The sequence below is a fragment of the Phaethon aethereus genome, assembly GCF_964289735.1.
Source record: "Phaethon aethereus genome assembly, chromosome: 2".
Classification (NCBI taxonomy): Eukaryota; Metazoa; Chordata; class Aves; order Phaethontiformes; family Phaethontidae; genus Phaethon; species Phaethon aethereus.
Genome location: NC_138582.1, coordinates 98,239,489 through 98,258,656, shown reverse-complemented (window position 1 = coordinate 98,258,656; position 19,168 = coordinate 98,239,489). Strand labels below are relative to the sequence as shown.

The window sequence follows — 19,168 nt, the reverse complement described above, 5'->3', positions numbered from 1 at the left end:
CCTTATGTGCCTCATCCCCGTCAGCTTCTCAGCGAGCAACTGAACAGAACTGAAAATTTTGCTCCGCTGTTCCTACTGATTTGGAAAGGCAGATGAGAAGGAGTTTACTCTCCTCCCTCCCCTCCCGTCATAACTGTAGGAAATGAGGAGATAGTGACGTGGGTTACTCCCCAGAGCAAGCTCCCTCTACGGAGGTGCACCGCAGTCGCTGTACTGCTAATGCTGTTAGGTCACATTGGTTCAGATGCATTCCTTGAACTCGGCCGCCAGAAGTTGTTCTGTTCCCTCTTTTCTTTCCTTTCCACATCACTTAACAAACAGTGATTAACTGTAATGTTCGTTCCTTCTTAAAAAAAAAAAAAAAAGAGGCTGATGAGGCAGGTGTTGCGCCCCAAAATCAGGCACACAATGAAAACAAATTAATTGACTTCCAGAAAAATGTAACATGGAATAGTATTCATGAAAAAATAGAACTCTAAATCATGGTGGGACAGAAATCTAGGTCTCTCAATAGACTAACCAGTTGTGATGTTTTTCTGGGTTCTTACTCAAACAGGTAATACAACCCAGTCTTAAAATACCTGTATTTGTTCAGGCTCAGAGTACAACATCCTTTTATATTCATAGTTTCAAGCTTCCAAGTTTACTGCTTCTTGCTGTTGGGTGATGTTTTGCCATTTGCCTGGGGACTCTGAGCAACGAAATGCAATCTTGTTTGTACTCTGGACTACTTTAAATATTCACATAAAATTGTGAGAATGCCTTTTTTTTTTTTTTTTTTTTACATTTCAATTTGGGGAATATTCAGCTTCATAAAACAAAGGGGGGGCTGGTTCCAAAGCTCTCAAGTTGGCCACCCTAAAGGCTCCCTCTTTAAAAGAATGACTCTCTCGGACGTACCTTTCTCTTCAGCTGCCACCATGGCAGCAAGTGAGCAAAGCCCCCTTCTTCTCCCCTCCCCAAAAAACTGAACAGGATTTCCACCAAACTTCTGCTCTGGAGATGAATTCTTGGTGCCTTTCTGCAGGGATCCGTGTTATTAAGTGTTGGTAGCAGAATAATGCAGAATAAGCTGACTGAAGCAGGTCCTGCCTGTTCAGACCCTTCCCTGGGGGTTACCAGCCATGCTTTAGGATGTCTGAATATGATGTGTTGTCATTTCTGAACTGCTGCAGGTTGCAATCCTGTTTTCTAAAAGACCCTGAAATTAGCAATGGTTTAATACAGTTGGCATAAGTTGCTGCTGTTCAAGAGGCACTCTGTGAGCCATCTTTACTAGTTCAGAAGAGAGATAGGCGAGCCAGCACATACTCTCCTTGTGTTCAGGCATCCCGATTTATACAGCCAATGTGCTGCTGACTAGGTCACTCAACAGTGCTGCTAAAACGCCACGTAAATACGACCGTCATAGCTACAGGAAGAAGCACTCATAGTTTTGCTTCCTTGCTTTGTTTCTTAGGACACAATGACCGATACCCGTAACTTTTACCTTCTGTTTGCCGTACTAAAATATTCCTGAGCCCTGATCTTTTTCTCGCTGCGGCACGCCTAGTCCGGTTGAGATTTTGTGTGCTTTAAAGGGTTATGTAGACTTGGAAGGGAGAATCTGCTCAGATATTTGCTGGCCTCCCTCTAGCGGCAGTTATTGGGGAATAAAAATAGGGCTGCAAAGAAGTGAACCCCATGGTTAAGTATGTGCATTAACCATTATATGAAGATGAAAGGATGTAAACTTGGGAAGAAGGCTTATGCCGTATCAAAATATGACACAGAATTACTGAGTTATTGCCAAAGCTCAGTTACTGCTCGTTCAGTCCTGAAAATACGTATCTTGCTACTTCCTTCTCCGCTTTCCATCTCTCCCTCTGCGTCCTCACACATGACTGTCTAAGGACACTGGTAGGCCAAAATCTGCATGTAGAGAGGTATTTTTATTTTTTCCAGTTCTGTTAGTTGGCCAAGTAAGACAAATAAGCAAGCCTTCGTTTTTCAGACATGGAGACGGGCTCCTGTGCCTGAAAGCCTATCTGATTTTTCTAACCACACCCATTGATGTAGTAGATCTAGTAAAAGATGCTGTTTTCTCTTAAAAAGCCTGACCCAACAGATATTTAAAAAACAGGTGAGATCTGGGATGTGCAACATCTTTATTCCATTTCCAGTGCTTTTCCATCAGTTCTCTGCAGTAAATATCAGTATCTCTGACAAAACAGTACCTGTATGTATAGCCAGCAGTTGTGTTCCTGCTTTTAAGATCTTACTGACTGTGACTCATTACCTTTTTGCTTACCAAATGTGCACACTTGTCTTCTAGACATGAGAAGTTCCAGGGATGCATGACTGTTTATATTTTTATAGAAAAAGATACCAATGACAGTGTAGCAAGACAAAAGTTGGGGCTGGAAAACAGCCCACTAAAAAAGGTGCAAAGCTCCTCCAGCTGTAAGAGGAGCTTTCACCTGGTGTCTCTTTTTGGATCTCTTGCTCTTTGGCCTCCAGGTGTTAGGTGGAAGGTGAGATTTGCAGGCAGTGTGAGACAAGCCAACATGAGCTGCATCTACAGAACATCCTAAAGAAACCTGTCTCATGAGTTTATGCTTCTGGCACAGCAGAAATTAAGATTGCTGCTGTTCTCTTGACCGCTTTTATTGATGTTGTAACCTAGGGTTTTGCTAGCTAAAAATACCAGTTGGGTTCCACCTGAACCTCACTCTGGGACAAGGTTCTCTGCCGATGTCTCAACTCCAGGCACTCCACAGTCAGGGGGTATGTTTTAAGCTCAAACTTGTTTGCAAACATACAGGTGGAGTTAAAAAGCCACTTGAGGTCACCTGTTCCATATACACAAATGCCTCTGACATAATGGCCTGCCAAAAGAAAAAGAAAAAAAGCAATGCCAGAATCAAGGATCCAAATCATTCTTTTTGAGAAGTTTTATCTGCACAGACAATATAAATAATCTCCTACACAACAAACATGCCAAAAATCCTACTGGACATGCAATGGGAATAAGTACGAATACTGGGATGAAATGAAGAAAGTTACTTCAGAATAAATAATGAGCAAAGTTAAGGAGATAGCTCAGAAAAGAAGAGTTACTATTTGACACTCTTTCTCAGGCAAGGCTGAAACACAGCAAAGGGGAATTTCCTTCTGTCAGCGAAGAGAAACTGATACTTTTATTCATACTAGATTTTCCAGTAACAAATTCTGGATGATATTGGTGTAATTTCACTGATTTCAATTTAGTTATGCCACTGTGAAACTGCTGTAATTGAAGCTGACTGAAGTTCTCAAAATCTTCTCCTCAACACAAACAACAATGTTATGAATTCAGAAGTATTGAAATAAAATTTATATCATTAGAATTTTGGTATTCTCTTTCTCATCCGACTTGGAGATGTCAGAAGCAGTAGCAGTATGCAATGTACAAACCAGCGGCTGAAAAATTAAATGTGCCATACATATAGATACTGCTAATGTCATGTCATGAAGTAACGTGACATAGGAAAACTCAAAGCTGAACCATCATTGTCAGCCTGCAGCTCCTTAGGTTCCTTGTCAGCTGTGGCTTTGGCAGACATCGCTGCCCAGCTGAGAGCTGGGATTTGTCCAAGTTCAAGCAGGACACCTGCCCTGCACATTGCTGCTGGCTCTAGCGCATCTGTATCCCAGCATGGGACATACACGTGGGCTATTCCCACCCACCTGTGAGAAACGTCCCCCGAGGCCTTCAAAAAAATAGTCAGCTAACTCATGTGTGCCCAAAGTGCTGCCAGATATCCCCCTTTCCAAGGCTGATATGTTCTATAAAATTCCTGATGAAGAAGCAACTGCTACAGCTTTCTCATTGTTCATGTGACTGCTATCATTCACGTATGGACTATGAAGATGACTCCTTTTTAATGCCTTCTCTCTGATGAAGTGCTGTCTAAAGACTCTCACATGATGATTAGAGGCTGTAGGAGTACAGGAACAACAGTCAAGTGTTTTTCACTATATGAACAGGAAGAAGAAATGGAGAAAAATGTACACATTACCATGACAACCTCCATGTCTCTCTTCCATATCAATCCACTTCACCGCTTTCAGGTCACCTTCCCATGATGCGTTGGGCATGGAGCCTGGGACACCTGCAATTAGATAACAGAAAATCAAATAATTATTTTTTTTAACAGCTATGTGTTCAGGTTTATGTCCACTCTCGGACCTTTCTCCACAGAACTGGGATGAAGTACTTAGGAACATTCATTGACAGATGCCTGGCTGCTAACCTTGTTGTCAGGTTTCTCCAATGAAAGCAATTTTCATGATAGTGTCAGCCCAAGAGACCTAATCATTTTACTTAAGAAATAAAATCCCTCTTTTGCAACAGTCCCACTATGATACTGCATGCATGTACGATCACTCATATCACCTTCCCAACCAGCACTGCCCTCCAAGGACTATTTGAACACCGGCCACCAACACCTAGTACCTTCACATGAATTTAGTGCTAAGTACTTTCCTTTTTTCTTCCCCCCCCCCTTTTTTTTTTTTTAAGAAAAGAGGCTAACAGAAGAAATCCAGGTATGATATAACTGGATGGAGTTGCTGAAGTATTATTATCATTATAGCCTATAATGTTATATAATTATATATGTGTAAGTCTAGGGAGATCACAAGACCTATTTAGGAGATGAGATAAACTGGTAAGAGGGCCTTTCCTCGTCAGTAAATGATCAAGTCCTGCTATAACCTGGCAAACATCCATTTTAAGTAATTAAGGGGGAAAGCTGAACACAGAAAGCAAGAGCTGATCAGGTAGGCACAGCTAGGGAAACTTCCATGCCTGATCTGTACTGCAGCATCATATTCAATTCAGTGAAAGAAGTTCACTGAAGTACTTCCTAAATCTGCCTTCAGAATACAGGGGGGAAAAAAAGCAATGGTATAAAATAATAAAAGCTTTCTATGAACTCACCTGTTTCAGCAAATTTTATCTTTCTGATTGGCTGAATCAATTGTTGAAGAACAAAACAGTGATACAGTCTGTGTAACTGCCACCCAATGTACAAACCACTTCGCTAAGAGAAGCTGGAAAAGCCCAAATTTTTCCCTGTAGCACAAACACTTGTGTATAACTTATTTGCCTGCTTGGAAAAAACTAACCATCTTTTATTCTTTCCTGCCCAGCAAGCAATGACCAGTGCTGTACCTGAGCTACCAAAAGGCAGAACAGGCACCGTGTGTGGAACTGACGTGCATGCCAGCAGGTACAAAAACGTGGGCGTTATTTCTGTTTTCTCCTAACGAAACGGAAAGCAAAGGAAAAGACTGACATGCTCAAATGCAAAGAATTACTGCAGTGTTACTGCTGAGGAGTACCTGGGACTCAAGCTTTTTACCAAATGCAGCAGAAGCACCAGCACTCACTGGTGATGTGACCAGGGAGGAGGGGGTTTGTACCAACCCGGCCGCTTCCCGTGCACCCCGATGCAGAGGGAGGCTGGAGCCGAGGGGGTGACAAGGCAAGCTGGGGCATCGCTGCTCACGCTGCTCACGCACCACTGAAGCTCAGCCCCTACCCCAGAGGCCCCCGTAGTGAATACCCCTCCTCGCTAGCAAAACTCTGCCATTTTTGTCAATCTCTGTTGTACCCGCAAGGGGCGGGGAATCCGATAGTGATAACAGTGTTAAGTATTATTACTATTAATACTAATAACCCCTGGTAATAGCCTAATCATAGCTGATGCAAAAGTTAAGCTGTTTGAAAAGTTAAACATATTCAGGTGTTTTTCTTCCAGATTTTTAATAGCGATATTTAAAGCCTGTTACTCCTACTTCCTCCTGTTTTCCTTTGAAGGGAAACGCTTGAGTGGCAGGGAGGGAACCATGCAGATTTTTATGAAAATATCTTCATAACATTTGTATTATTATCTGTCATTTGTACTAACTCTGTATACTGAAAAGATAGCCATTTTCCTTGATCTATAATGAGATGAGAACAAAGGCTTTTAGAGCTTGTACGAAATGCATAATAGCACTGGTTTGGTGTTGTGGGATCTGTGCAAAGACTGGTAACCTAAGTCCTTCACATATGATTTTAACTAAAGTAAAATTGACATTTTAATCTCCAGTTCTGACCTCTGTCTTTCTTTAAGGCTAATTAACCCATCTTCCTGATTTTCATAACTTCATTTAAAATGTATATTAACATAGAGTATTTTTTTTGCTGGTTAACCAAGCTATGTCCTAGGGCCTTCATGGGACAGGGCAGCTGCTGCTAAGCAGGAAGGCTTGTGGCACCCGTGAACCCATCACAGGGCAAAACCCATCACCCCTGGGATCTCCCTTACCCAACCACAGGTGCTGTTCCCCCCAGAAGACAGCTCAGCCAAGTGGATAAAGGTCTAGGACATCAAACTCAAGGAGGTTCAGTATGCCTTACTCACTTGCCACTAGTGCTGCCAACATGGGCTGTCATCTACCTGGATGTTTCTCCATGTGAAACAAGAAGAGTGGTGACAACCTGCTGTTGGGCACCACCAAGAGCCACAGCTGGAAACAACTCCATAGAGACGTGAGCCATGGTGGCCACCAAAAAGACTTGGCACCATGCAACATCCAAGTGGTGGCAGGTGCTGGGGAGGGGACCCCCATGCCTTCTGCAGACCTGATGTCCTACGTGGGATCCTGTTGAGCGTCACCCAGAAATGCTCGTCAGGGCTGTAGGTGTCCTCAGACCACGCCAGCAGATCGATGGCGCGCTGGTCCTGCAGCACAAACTCCGCGAAGGGCCGGGTGATGGCCACGTACACGGAGCCGAAGTAGAGGGTGATATTGTGGGGTGGGGGTGGCTTCTGCAGCCAGGGAGTGACCAGCCCCGACGCATTGTGCCCAGTCCCCTCCCTGTGTACATATTTGGCGCGGGCGGTGACGTGGGGCGGTGGCAGCACCCGGGGGTGACATTCTTCCCCCCAAGACTCTTCAGCCGTCGGACGATCTCGCGGTTGGTCTTCAAGGGGAAGTCCTGGCCGCAGGTGTTGAGCAGGTAGCGCCAGGGCACGGCCGAGGCCAGCAGGTCTCTGACACAATGGAGGTCGGCCCGCAGGCGGGAGGCACCGCCGTAGACCACCCGCTCCACCCGGGAGGCAAGGAAGGCGTTGGGGAAGCAGCCCACCAGGCGCCGCACCGCCTGCCGGAAGGGGGCCGGCGCCTTGGTGTCCACGTGGACGCAGTAGACGTTTTGGGGCATGTACCTTGCCCTGAAGAGCCGCTCGAAGGTCTCAAACTCCTTGTGCAGTGTCATGACGTAGGCGATGGGGAAGGCGGCCTCCTCGGCTGAGAGGGTGCGGGTGATGTAGCAGCTGCAGGACACGTACGTGCCGCAGGGGGCTGCCTCCGGCGCTGGCTGCAGCGGCGCGCCTCGCAGGCAGGGAGCCGGCCCGACCAGCTGCATGCCACACGCCCGCTCCAGCGCTGTGGCCTTCGGGGAGACGCCGCTGCCTGCCGCCCGCCACCCGCCGCGCCTCAGCAACATGGCGGCGCCCAGCAGCACCACGGCAGCTGCCAGCAGCCCCACTGCCCACCGCTGCATGGCCCACACCGCCAGCCTCGGCCTGTCCCCCGGCCTGGCCAGCGCTTCCCGAGCGGTCCCACCCCAAGAGGACACAAATGCAAGGCCGACCCATGAAACGCACCCCCACAAGCCGCCTCCCATGCACGAGAAGGGCAGTCTTGCCACCACCCGCAGCTGGCCCAGCACCCTGGGGTGCTCCCTACGCCCTGTGGGCCGGCCATGCGCTCGCAGCCCTCCTGGCTGCACGAGAAGTCCCACTCGTGGACACAGGGCTTCATTCCCAGGCTCACCCAATCTATTTTTAGGTTTTCTAACAGTAAGTTAGGTTTGGCTTGGGCTTTTTTTCAGCTTTTGTCATTTTAAAGAGCTGCCATGGGGAGAAATCAGAGTTAGACTGTCAGTTTTAGGGGGATGGAGAGAAGCTCATGCAGGTAGGATGGAAATGGTAACCTCTTAACCCTGTACAGCAACAAGAATTTGTCTGACTGGGCTCGCAGGACATCATACAAGGATGATCTGCTTTGAAATCCTGGTCTGACTGTTTTCTTGTTCACCCTGCAGGACAAGTTCTCCCACCTGTCCGTGGGTGGGAAGTGGCTAGTAAAGATATGGGGGAGTGTTTAGAAGAAGAGATTTTCTTTCAAGATGAGATTGAAACAATGGAGAAAAAAAGACCACCACCCCTCCTTAAAAATGTACAAAGGCTCAATTTTGTATTTTGTCGCCGTAAATGTTCATTTCAGTCGTATACGTGAATGCAAAAAAAGTGTGTATGGAGGGGCGAGGGGTTAACTAAAATAAACTCAAGATTGTCAAACTTTAAAGCAGACCTGGAGACAAATAAATAAAAGTCAGGAAAAGAAAGAGCTTATTGAAAACTACTTCTTCAAAGACAGTGGTCTGAATTAAGGCAGTGCATGCTACCTCCTTGAACAGTCAGGCTGTTGACAGTCATAAGAGAGCTAAACTGCACCTCCTGTCTTGAATTATCTGAAGGATAGTAAGGAAGGGTCTTGGTTCTAGTAGCTTTATTTGATGATAAGTTTTTAAGGAGTTTTTTTTCTGAGTTGTTATTGACCCATAAACTAACTCTAGTGTCTTTGGCAGGGTTGCAGTCTTGCATCTGAGGAGCTGAACTCTACAGGGCTGTTCAGGAAACACCTGCTTTCCGGAGTGGGAGTGAGCTGGACTTGTGGGGACACGCTGGGTGCCGAGGACATCTGATGGGAGAGCCGCTCTGCCTGAACCACTGGTGCCCACCTCGGCACCCGTTCAGGCATGGTTCTGCCAACTTCCACCCTGGCTGTCCAGGCAGGGTGCTGGCAGCAGGGTTTGTCTCTCAACACGCGTAACGCAGCTTTAGGTGTGGTCAGATGAATTTGCTCACAGGTGAAAGGAGGGGACAGGTTCAGGTGGCCTGACCAGAGTTCCCCCCTAAGAAAAATAAGGGCTGTTGGCAACTCAGCTTCTGGGAACTTCAAGGAAAGCCTCTGTTACTGCAGTTGGACTGAAGTTTAGTTGGTTACATGCATGAGTTGTGAGAGACATTATCTGATGCCAGAATTTAGAAAGAAAAAAATTCTTCCTTAAATTACTCTCATCTGATTCTGTTTTTCAAGGAGTTGTGCTGTTTGAAGCCTATTGCTTCAATGCCTGATAGTTGTAAAGATAAAGGAGAATCAAGCAAAGGAACACAAGCCCATTTATTAGCTGTGGCTTTTCAAAAAGACTTCTTAAAGACATACCCTTCCTTATCCCATCATCACTAAGTAGTATTTTAGTGAGAAGCAAACAATTGGTTGTGAAGCAAAGTACTGCTCCTATTTGAAAACAGTACTTAAATTCCAATGACTGTGGATTGCACAGAGACTAAACCCTATTTTAAATTGTATCTTCTCAGATGAACTATAATATCTGAATGGTGGATGGAGGACAAGAGTAATTTTTCAGGAAATTCTGCCATGAAGAAGGTGTTTTTGTGATTGCTGCAACTGTGTTGCAACATCTTCCCTTAAGCAGGTTTTTCAAAAGAGGATGGTTTTGATGATGAGATTACAACAGCTTTGTGGGCATGAGACTCAAGAACAGTCACAGGAAAATCCCTGCTTTTTAATGCCTTATTTCTATGAGAAGTTCTTGCTCAATCAGGAAGTGTCATTAAAATAATGGAGAATATGAACAAGAGAACAAGGATTAGTTATATGAGTAATGCTGCAGACATAGGTACAAAATACTTTTTTTTCTAGAACGTGGTTCAGTCAACTAGCATCACTGTCTGGAGTCATATTAAAAAGCTTCTGCATCTCTGTCTGTCTGTCTTTGGAAGGGTGGGAACTAAGCTAAGCAAAAGGAACAATTTTAGCAGACAGAACAGAACCACAATAGTGCATATTAGTATGATGCGTGCATTGCGGAGAAGCGCCTGTCTAGAAACAGTGGGATGGAGGGGTACCAAAGTAGTTTGAATGATTAAGTTGCTGTAGCGAGAAGCTCAGTGCAAGCTAAATCATCTGGAAAAAACACAGGTCTGTTTGTACAAGCAAATGGTCATATAAAAACTTAAAATAAGTAATTGGCTAAGGTGATTGATTAATGCACTAGCAGTGCTACTCAGAATTTTCTGGTATTTACTCTAGTATTGCGCACACACACATCCAAGGGATGTGAATGAAATGTTCCTTGAGAGCCACCAGCTCTTGTTTGGATGTAAAGCTACTCCTTCAGATAAACTCCAGTGAAATTTTAAAAAGGACAACTCCCATCTCTCTTGAGAGCATATTAGCTTGACTCACAGCATTACCCACCACATGCCTGACATTACCTGAGACATACTGTATGCCAACTGTCTTCCTTATTTTTCTGTCTACCATTCAGTTCCCAACCAAAGAGTTGCCATCAGGGTGGTGCAGATATACTTTCAAAGTTTGGGAGTGGTTTAACACTCCCCTTACAAACAAAACTATCCATCATTTTCATTCCTTCCCGATTATTGACAAAATGAATGCATACGTTAGCAACCTTCATCCTGCTTGGATAGAGCTGAGGTGAGTGATTCTTTGCACTTAGACAGACACAGTATTCAACTGTGTCAAACCCGCTTAAAACTGTGGTAGGCACACAGCTGAGTGAATCTTTGGAAAAGCAAGAACAAGCTGGAATGCAACGTCAGCTTCCATGGATTCCCAATTTCTGTGTCAAATTAGCAGCAACAGGAGAAAAAACCTCACTGGAAGAAACCGAGTTGAGGTTACTGATGCGCCCAGATGCCTGTGCTTGATGGGAAGCTGCTGGAGGCCCTGTGGTTCTGTGATCTGCCCACCAAGATCGGAGAGTGGTCTGGGTTTGTGGGCTTGCACAGGACACTGTGGGCTACTCCCCCTCTAGTAATCAGCTACCTCGTGTTCACACTGATGCAAAGTCTGTCTGGTTTTGCAGCAGGCAGTGACGGCATGCTATGTACTCAATGTCCCTTTTGGGCTGGCACAAGAGCAAAAGTGACATGGTGCTCCTCCCCACCCCCCCGTGGGACACATGACCCACAGCTGGTCCCCATTCTGCAGGCTTCTTGCAGAAACCAAGACAAAAAGTGGTTCTGCCCTGGCACTTTCCCTGCAAACCCGCAGCTTCCCTTGCACCAAGTGACCACCAAGCGCCCCTCATGATCTCTGTGGAGGGATGTGCCTGACCAAGGCACACCCCAAAGGTGAGACCATACTCTCCATGGGTGGCTGGGTCAATTTTGTGCCAGCCCAAATAAGAGCAGGGAAGAGAGGTCCATTACCGTGGCTAATGGCCAGCACGGCTGCTAACCACCTTGCACTCCGTGTAAATACAAACTACCCCAAACTAGTTGCTGTCACTCTCTGCAGTGACAGGAAACAAAGAATTGCGGAGCATGGCACCACTGCTACATCGCCAGCATTTTAGGGGAGAGAACGGAACCACATGTTAGGGCCTTTGCATGGAAGCTCAGAAGGGCTGCTCTAGCATGGCGGGATGCGCCTGCAGCCTTGCTCAGTTGCCAGAACATCACTGGGCACTCGTACAGGGTAGGGAATGAGTGGGTGCTTTCTGTAGCAGACAGTTGCTACACGCAGACTTTCTCTTGCAGCTCATAGCCTGAGGGCATTGCTAAGGATTTAACAGCTCTTATATTGGGACTGGCAGTACTCATTGCATCTCTGCAAAACTGAGACCGATGCCCAAGACAAGCGATCCCCCAGTAGCCTAATGTGTCCCCACACTTCTCTGCCCTATGTGCATCTGAGTTGGAGACAATGGGTACTGGGATGAGGTTATTGATGCTGGACTTGGGGTGAGGTGGAAAAAGCTGTGTCTGGACATGAATGTTCTCATGCAGGGGTTTTTTGTGGTATCCAGGAAAAAGGATCCTGGATGAGTGCCAGAACCTGCAATCTCTTGGATTTACTGTCAGGGAAGGAAAGCAATAGGAAAGGTGAATGTTGAAAAACAGATGAGGTTCAGCACGGGGGAAATGGCAAGTCACAGAACACAAGGAAAGAATATTCAGGCAGGAGCAACGTAGAGCTAAAGGACCAACCAAAATGGCATGCTGATAGGAGACAGCAACTGTGAAAAAGCAGGCGTCACCTAGCTACTTATGCAACGTGAGCCCTCGACATTTCGGAGTCTTTTACTGGCACATACTTGCTGGTGTGCACCGTAGGACCAGCACTGCGCTTGGCAGTGGTGCAGGCTGTTCCCCGATTGGGATCCCTGTGTCCCCCTTAGCTGCTGCAGTGCACTAGATGTGCTGCTAAGGCACATCTTCTGGTTTGGTTCCACCAGAGAAGGAATCCAGCCCTTGCACATTAAGATGGTTATCTGGATAAAACTAGCGTGCCATAGGAGGGGAACAGCTGGATGGAAAGCACTTCAGAAGTGCGCTTCTGTTCCCAAGTAAAACATTAATTGTGTAACCACAAACAGCAAAGCAAACGTGTCTGTGCAAAGCCTGCGTCCAGAACGCTGTGCTCTGTCTGTGCAGCAACGCAGTGCCTTTTGGAGGCATACCGGCTAGTGGCGTGGCAGCAATTCCTCACCCGTTTCCCTCAGTGACAATGCCACATGAAGCATATTCCTGAAGTTCTTGCTCCTCTCGTTCATGGCTCTGCACAGGCCCCTCAGTTGTGCTGATGCAATTTCTTTGGAGCCACGCAGTGAACCCTCAGGGAGCAGCACCCTGCTAGGAATAATCCTTCCCCAAAAGCATCAGAGTGCAGGTGCAAAACTCAGTTTCTCCTGGTCACAGCTGGGTTTCTTGTTATGCCTGGACTGCTTGTAGTGTTTGGCCAGCTTGGATATCGCAATGGAACACCCCACTGTGCCCGTCCAGTGTGACCCCAGAAGAGTTGTTCTCAAAATTCTCTGCTTCTGCATCCAGCTTCTTGAGTCTTGACTGCAGTTCACTTTTAAATCCAGCTGTAGCCATGGCCCCAGATGTAGCAACTCCTGCCCCTAGGAACGGAGAGGTCCTTCATATCCACTGGTGAAGAGTGAAGGGCACCTCAGGGCTAGCTTTGGTCAAAGGCTCTGTGCAGAAGAGGATGCTCTGCCACCATCAATTCGTGACTAAATAGCCAAGACCTCATTTACTTTGTCAGTGGTATGGCATCTCCATGTGTGTTGGTTAAGTTTTGAGGCTAAAGATGGCGACTATTAAAACACTGCTGTCCCCACCACGTGCAGCAGCCGTTGCACGTACTCTGGTAAAGCAGGTAAGAGACAACACCTCGGGTATGTTTCCCAGGCTGCAAGTAACAGTTCTGGTCTCTTTGTAACCGGGCAAGGAGAACAGAGGCCAACTTGCCAAGAAGCTTGCCAACTTGCCAAGTCCCAAGAGGGACTCCAGAAAGGGTCTGCATAAAATAGGACATTCTTGGCATGCCTGAATTTGGGAGAAATTCCCTAAAATGAAACCTGAACAAGAAACTTGGAGAACAGATGCAAGAGACTAGGAAAGAGATTTACTTTGCATACGCACAAGTGTGTTCAGTCACAGTGATGAGCTTCTTACCTAAAAGTGTGCTGTGCGCTTCTGGTGATTTATTCCCTGTCCCTGAACACCCTGGCTGTTCATTCCCAAAACCACCAAGCCCCTTCAGTCCTGCCAGCACAGACTTTTATAGGATTATGGTATTAACCCAGATCATTTAAAACAGAAGGATAGTCCGTATAGATGAACCTGGTGTCAGCAGCACCTAGCAGAAAGGTCAAAGTAGAAAATAGATGCTATTTTTACAGGATATTGCAGTAAACTACCTGTGGCACACAGATGACATTTGTTCATCAGACTATGGGCTAGCCCTTTTAACATATTTATTTTGGCTTTCAGAATGCACTCTGCAATATTTCCTTATAGCTTACTTGTCAGTTGGAGGGTGTGCATGGTATAATCTTGAAGATTAAAACAGACAAAGCTACGTCTTGTTTCATTGGGATCACTGTGGGAGAACTTCCTATAGGTAAAAGCTTTAGCACAGACCTGAGCATGTGAGTTTTAAACAGGCAAAGTTTTCAAGAGTGATATAACCCATGGGACTTTGAAGTTAAAGTTTGTATCTCCTTATCCTCATTTCCTAGAAATAAATCTTAAATGCAATAACAAAAATATGTTCATCTAGCAGTGTTGCATTCCCCAAATACACCTCATCTGCATTGGGATGAAAATTGTACAGAAACTGTTGATATTGATAAAACACGTGCAATGTCTTTAAATATTTCTAATCATATATTTCTAACTACTATTATATCTAATTAATAATATTAAATATTACCCTCCCTAACTCAGATGTTAAAAAAATGCCTGTAGGCAGGTGGAGTTGTAGAAGGTGGCTTGAGCCAGGCTCGTGGGTCACTGTCACTGAAAGGGGAAGGTTTGGCTCCTGTTCCTCCTCTCCTTCCCATTTTCCTCTCTTTTTTGCTCACATCTGCATGTTCATCCCCAGCTTTAATTTGTGCTGACTTCAGTGATGGTCAGATTCTTCACCAAGTCAATTCAATTCACAGACTCAAAAAAGGAGGAGATTGTTTTTCTTCAGATCGAGTGAGTTGAACTGTCAAAGCTCACGGCACAGGGCTGGTGAGCATAAGGGAGTGGGAAGGGATGAGCAGGAGAAAATTTCCTATTTTGGCAACAATGAGTTTTCAGCGCTCAGCCATCTTGTGCACCCTCAGCCTTAGTAAAGAAACGGGGCTGGTGCAGAAGTGACGGTTTAGCCATGCTCTGTTATTCTGCAGGTGAGCCAATTCTGAAAAAGCAGGTTAATCTAGTGCATTAGACTGGGAGTCAAGTGCCAGTGCTCCAGTGCTGGCTGTGCCCATCATCTGGTTTAAGACATTGGGAATACCATTTCACCCCTTTCTGCCTGCTTCTGTGAATGGGAAATAACTGCACTGATCCCCCTTGTAAAAGCGTGTTGGTGTCTCTGAATGAGAATGCTGCTATTACATCTCCTAACCTTTATTTTCCTACTTAAACCATGTGCAAGTTACTAGTGGACCAGCCTATGTGTTTGTCAATGTGCATACCAGTGTGTACCCTGAGGGATTATCACCTGAGACTGCTGGTATCCCAAGTCGTGCATGTGCTGTGACCATATTGCATGGAAGTGGGGGCAAGACTTTGGCTTGGAAGAGCATTCAGATGACAGGACTGTGGGTGCACATCTCTCCCATGGTGATGAGAACCTACTTTCTTGCTCTTTCTTCCCCTTTTTCCCGAAGAGTAGGGAAAGGTGGCCCAGTGGTTACACTGCTGGCCTGGGACGTGGCCGCTGACCGGCAGTGTGGTGGTGCATGCTTCTTGTGAGACCTGGGGGAAGTGATTTAGGGCTAGTCATTTCAGGCCTACATACTTTGTAAATACTTTCCCTTGATTTCCCCATGCTTCTCTTCCTTATCTGAAAAGTGACTTTCAAGAATTTTCTGTCACACAGGAGTCATGTGGGAGATAAGTGGCCTGAGATAAAGGTTAGATAAGTTAAGACTTATTTGAAAACCAACTGAATGAGATTTGAAAGTCTTTAGACTTTAGGGGGCTAAAAAAACCTCTTGGTCTTCATTGCATGACTCTGGGTAATGAGCAAGCTATTTTAAGATTTGGGGACCAAACAGTCTTTTTTTATCTTTTATCTGAACTGAGATTATCATGGCTGTCTGAAACTACAAATATCTGTTTGGTTAATTCTCTCATGATATGCTGTCAATCCAAACTGGTCCTTAAATGATCTCTCTGCTTGCCTGGAGGCCTCCAGCTATTTGTTCTAACAGCTGGACCGCCACCTGACACCCTTTGATATACTTGAAAAGCTAAAAGGAAGTGGCTTGGTCAAACGTGGACAAGAGATTTTTGTTAGAGCTGGGAATGGAGTCCCAGGCTAACACCCCATGCACTGAGAGGGAAGACTTCTCACTCCAGAGCTGCTCAGAGCTCTGGATCTGACTTCAGGTGAGTGTCTGACACCCTGTACTGCGCTTACAAGTTTGGATTCAAAATCCTGGACAGCAGCAGCACCTGAGTACATCTGTCAGAGCTGCGTGGCCACTTTTGGCCAGGCACCTTGAAGTGATGGCAGGGAAAACAAGGAAGAGGAAGGAAATGTATCTGCTGTGGAAATGTTGCGTATTTCGGATGCAAGGAGAACAAGCACCAAAAAAGTTAACAATGTGCAACAGTGGAAAGCATATGGTGATGAACATGGAAATAAACAATGAAATACACAGCCTGTGTAAGCTGCACAGTGCAGCACAACAAATGGCAACCACCTGAGGCTTCCTGATTGTGGAGAACATATCTGGTCTGAGGTTTATGTCTTCTGAGGCAATGGACTATAATAAGGTCAGAGCAACTAGCTTCCTGGAAAAGTCAGCTAGCTTCAAATAATATATGCTGATGATTGTGCCATAAATATCTCGATCAGTAATTATTTGTATCTTGTGCATGCCAGTTGTAAAATACAGCTATCAGAAGAGCGAGCACTGTTCTCATAGAGTTATGTGATAATCAGAAAGCAGACTGGACTTGCAAAATGGACCCACAGTCTGATGCTTAGGTTAAAGTAGACGTGCACTGCCTCTCTGTTACTGCTCCCTGTTTTCATTTCCCACAAGTTACAGCAGGGAGAGGGTAGAAAGAAAAAAAGACAGGAAAATAAATTTATCCTTGCTTCTATTCCTCACATCCCTGCTTTGGGCTGCTGTGAAGCTCTAGGGAGTCAGGAGCAGTGAAGTTGTACTAGCTGCTTCTAAAAGTTGTATGCATGAGGGAGAGGTCCTGTGCATCTTCTGAGCCTTTCCCCGTTGTATGAACAAGGTAAAACTAGTCGTAAATACATAAGGTAACGATGAAAATACTCACTCTGATTTTGTTTCTCTGAAAAAATCCCTGATCTTGTACAATGGAGTTTAGGCAGTAGTTATGAGTACATGGGTTTTTGTATGTGTTTACAGGAGAGCTGGTGTTTGTGCATGTGTGTGTGCCCACAGGAAAGCATGTGAAGACTAGAAGCAGATTCTAGCCTGAACTCAGATTTTCTGGCTCTGGAGTAATAGACAGAGAGAGAGGAATTCACTTCTATTTGTGAAAAAATAAAATTTCCCCCCAGCAAAATGAACATCTTGTAGAAAACACGTTCACTGCAATGCTTACATAGCTTACATAGTTTAATCTTTATCCTTTCTCTTTTCTTCATCTCAATTTTTACAGGTGAAAGGCTTAAATCAGATGAAATGTCCAAGGATTTCAATTTGAACTTGGATCCTCTGGGCTTCTTCTGGCTCAGACACAGAAAAATAATGCACATCCCACACGGAACAGTCAACTCCCTCTCAACGGTCAAAAAGGGCAAGTAAGCTTATTTGATAGATCAGCCTTTTATATCAGTTATGATCTGATTAAATTTTTCATCTAGGCTTTGTCAAAATCAACCTCAGATATATGGATCTGTGCGTGCATGGGTGCAACTGTGTGTGAATGTGTGTATCTACAGAAAACAGAAGTGAAGGCGTACTCACCCGCGATCCTGTTGAGCGTCACCCAGAAGTGCTCGTCGGGGCTGTAGGTGTCCTCGGACCACGCCAGCAGATCGATGGCGCGCTGGTCCTGCAGCACAAACTCCGCGAAGGGCCGGGTGATGGCCACGTACGCAGAGCCGAAATAGACGGTCAGGTTGTGCGGTGGGGGTGTCTTGTGCACAAATGTCCACAGCATGAAAGAAAAGAAAGAGTATAATTGCTCCCTGTGTACGTATTTGGTGCGGGCAGTGACGTGAGGTGGTGGCAGCACCCCGGGGGTGACATTCTTCCCCCCAAGACTCTTCAGCCGTCGGACGATCTCGCGGTTGGTCTTCAAGGGGAAGTCCTGGCCGCAGGTGTTGAGCAGATAGCGCCAGGGCACGGCCGAGGCCAGCAGGTCTCTGACGCAGTGGAGGTCGGCCCGCAGGCGGGAGGCACCACCGTAGACCACCCGCTCCACCCGGGAGGCGAGGAAGGCGTTGGGGAAGCAGCCCACCAGGCGCCGCACCGCCTGCCGGAAGGGGGCCGGCGCCTTGGTGTCCACGTGGACGCAGTAGACATTTTGGGGCATGTACACCGCCCTGAAGAGCCGCTCGAAGGTCTCAAACTCCTTGTGCAGTGTCATGACGTAGGCAATGGGGAAGGCGGCCTCCTCGGCTGAGAGGGCGTGGGTGATGTAGTGGTTCTGCGTGATGTACTCCGTGCAACTGGATTCTCTGAATGACGTTTTTAAAGCATTTTCCTTCAGAAAGGGTGCCTTATCTTCAATAAGTGCTTTACATGCTTCTGCTAAAGTTGAACTCACCGAGAAGTTCAGCCTTCTAAGACATTTTTGCGCATGCAAATTAACAGCATAGAAAACAAATGGAAGTGAAACACTGAGAATCAGAACAGCGAAGAAGCAATATCTGAGTGTATTCATTGTTGCTCAGAAAAAGAGTCTCACTTGAAATATTGCAAAGAGGTCAGATCAGACACCACGAACAGCTTGTTTTGCTGGCTGCACTTGCTTCCTGCTGGAGAATGCTTGCATACATCTGATGCGTAAGTATGCAGCTGCTGTCCTTACTCTCAGTATTCATAGTTTCCCAGTCATCGTTGATGTGGAAGCAGCATAAGTAGCGAACAACAACAACTGCCTCACAGCACCCTGAAGATTAAACAGACATACTGCATAATTACTGGCTTGGCAATGAACAGCCAGCACTACGTATTTCACAGTGTCCCTGAATTCAATGTAGGGGTGTGTTCTTAACTGCTCCCTCCTCACTCTCCCTGCATGTACCACATAGCTGTAAAACTTCCTGTGTGTGCACCCTGTTCCAGGAAAACCTCATATTTCCCTCTTGTATAATTCTATTCTTTTACTTATAGGAACTTTTTTCCAACCACCCAAGTGTATCAGACATCACTGCTTCAGAATTATGAAAGGCTTGTTCAGCACACTGTGCTACCATGTAAGGCCACCAACGCTCACATATAAGAAGGTGGAGAATCTTTTTTGCATCTGTGTAGAATTATACCAGAGCCATCATGTTTTTGCAGCAATGTTTTCTTCATTTGTAAATTTGA

The 19,168-nt window shown here is 45.8% G+C and overlaps 1 protein-coding gene across 1 annotated transcript; it reads right to left on the bottom strand.

The window, feature by feature from the left end:
- Nucleotides 1–2,460: 2,460 nt before the first annotated feature.
- GCNT2 (glucosaminyl (N-acetyl) transferase 2 (I blood group)) lies at nucleotides 2,461–18,518 on the bottom strand (the record flags this gene model as incomplete). Its single annotated transcript, XM_082014680.1, is given in 5 exon segments — nucleotides 2,461–2,867; nucleotides 4,041–4,133; nucleotides 6,668–6,937; nucleotides 6,940–7,241; nucleotides 18,172–18,518. Coding segments are annotated over 5 exon segments (1,203 nt in total). The 3' UTR covers nucleotides 2,461–2,676.
- Nucleotides 18,519–19,168: the final 650 nt, after the last annotated feature.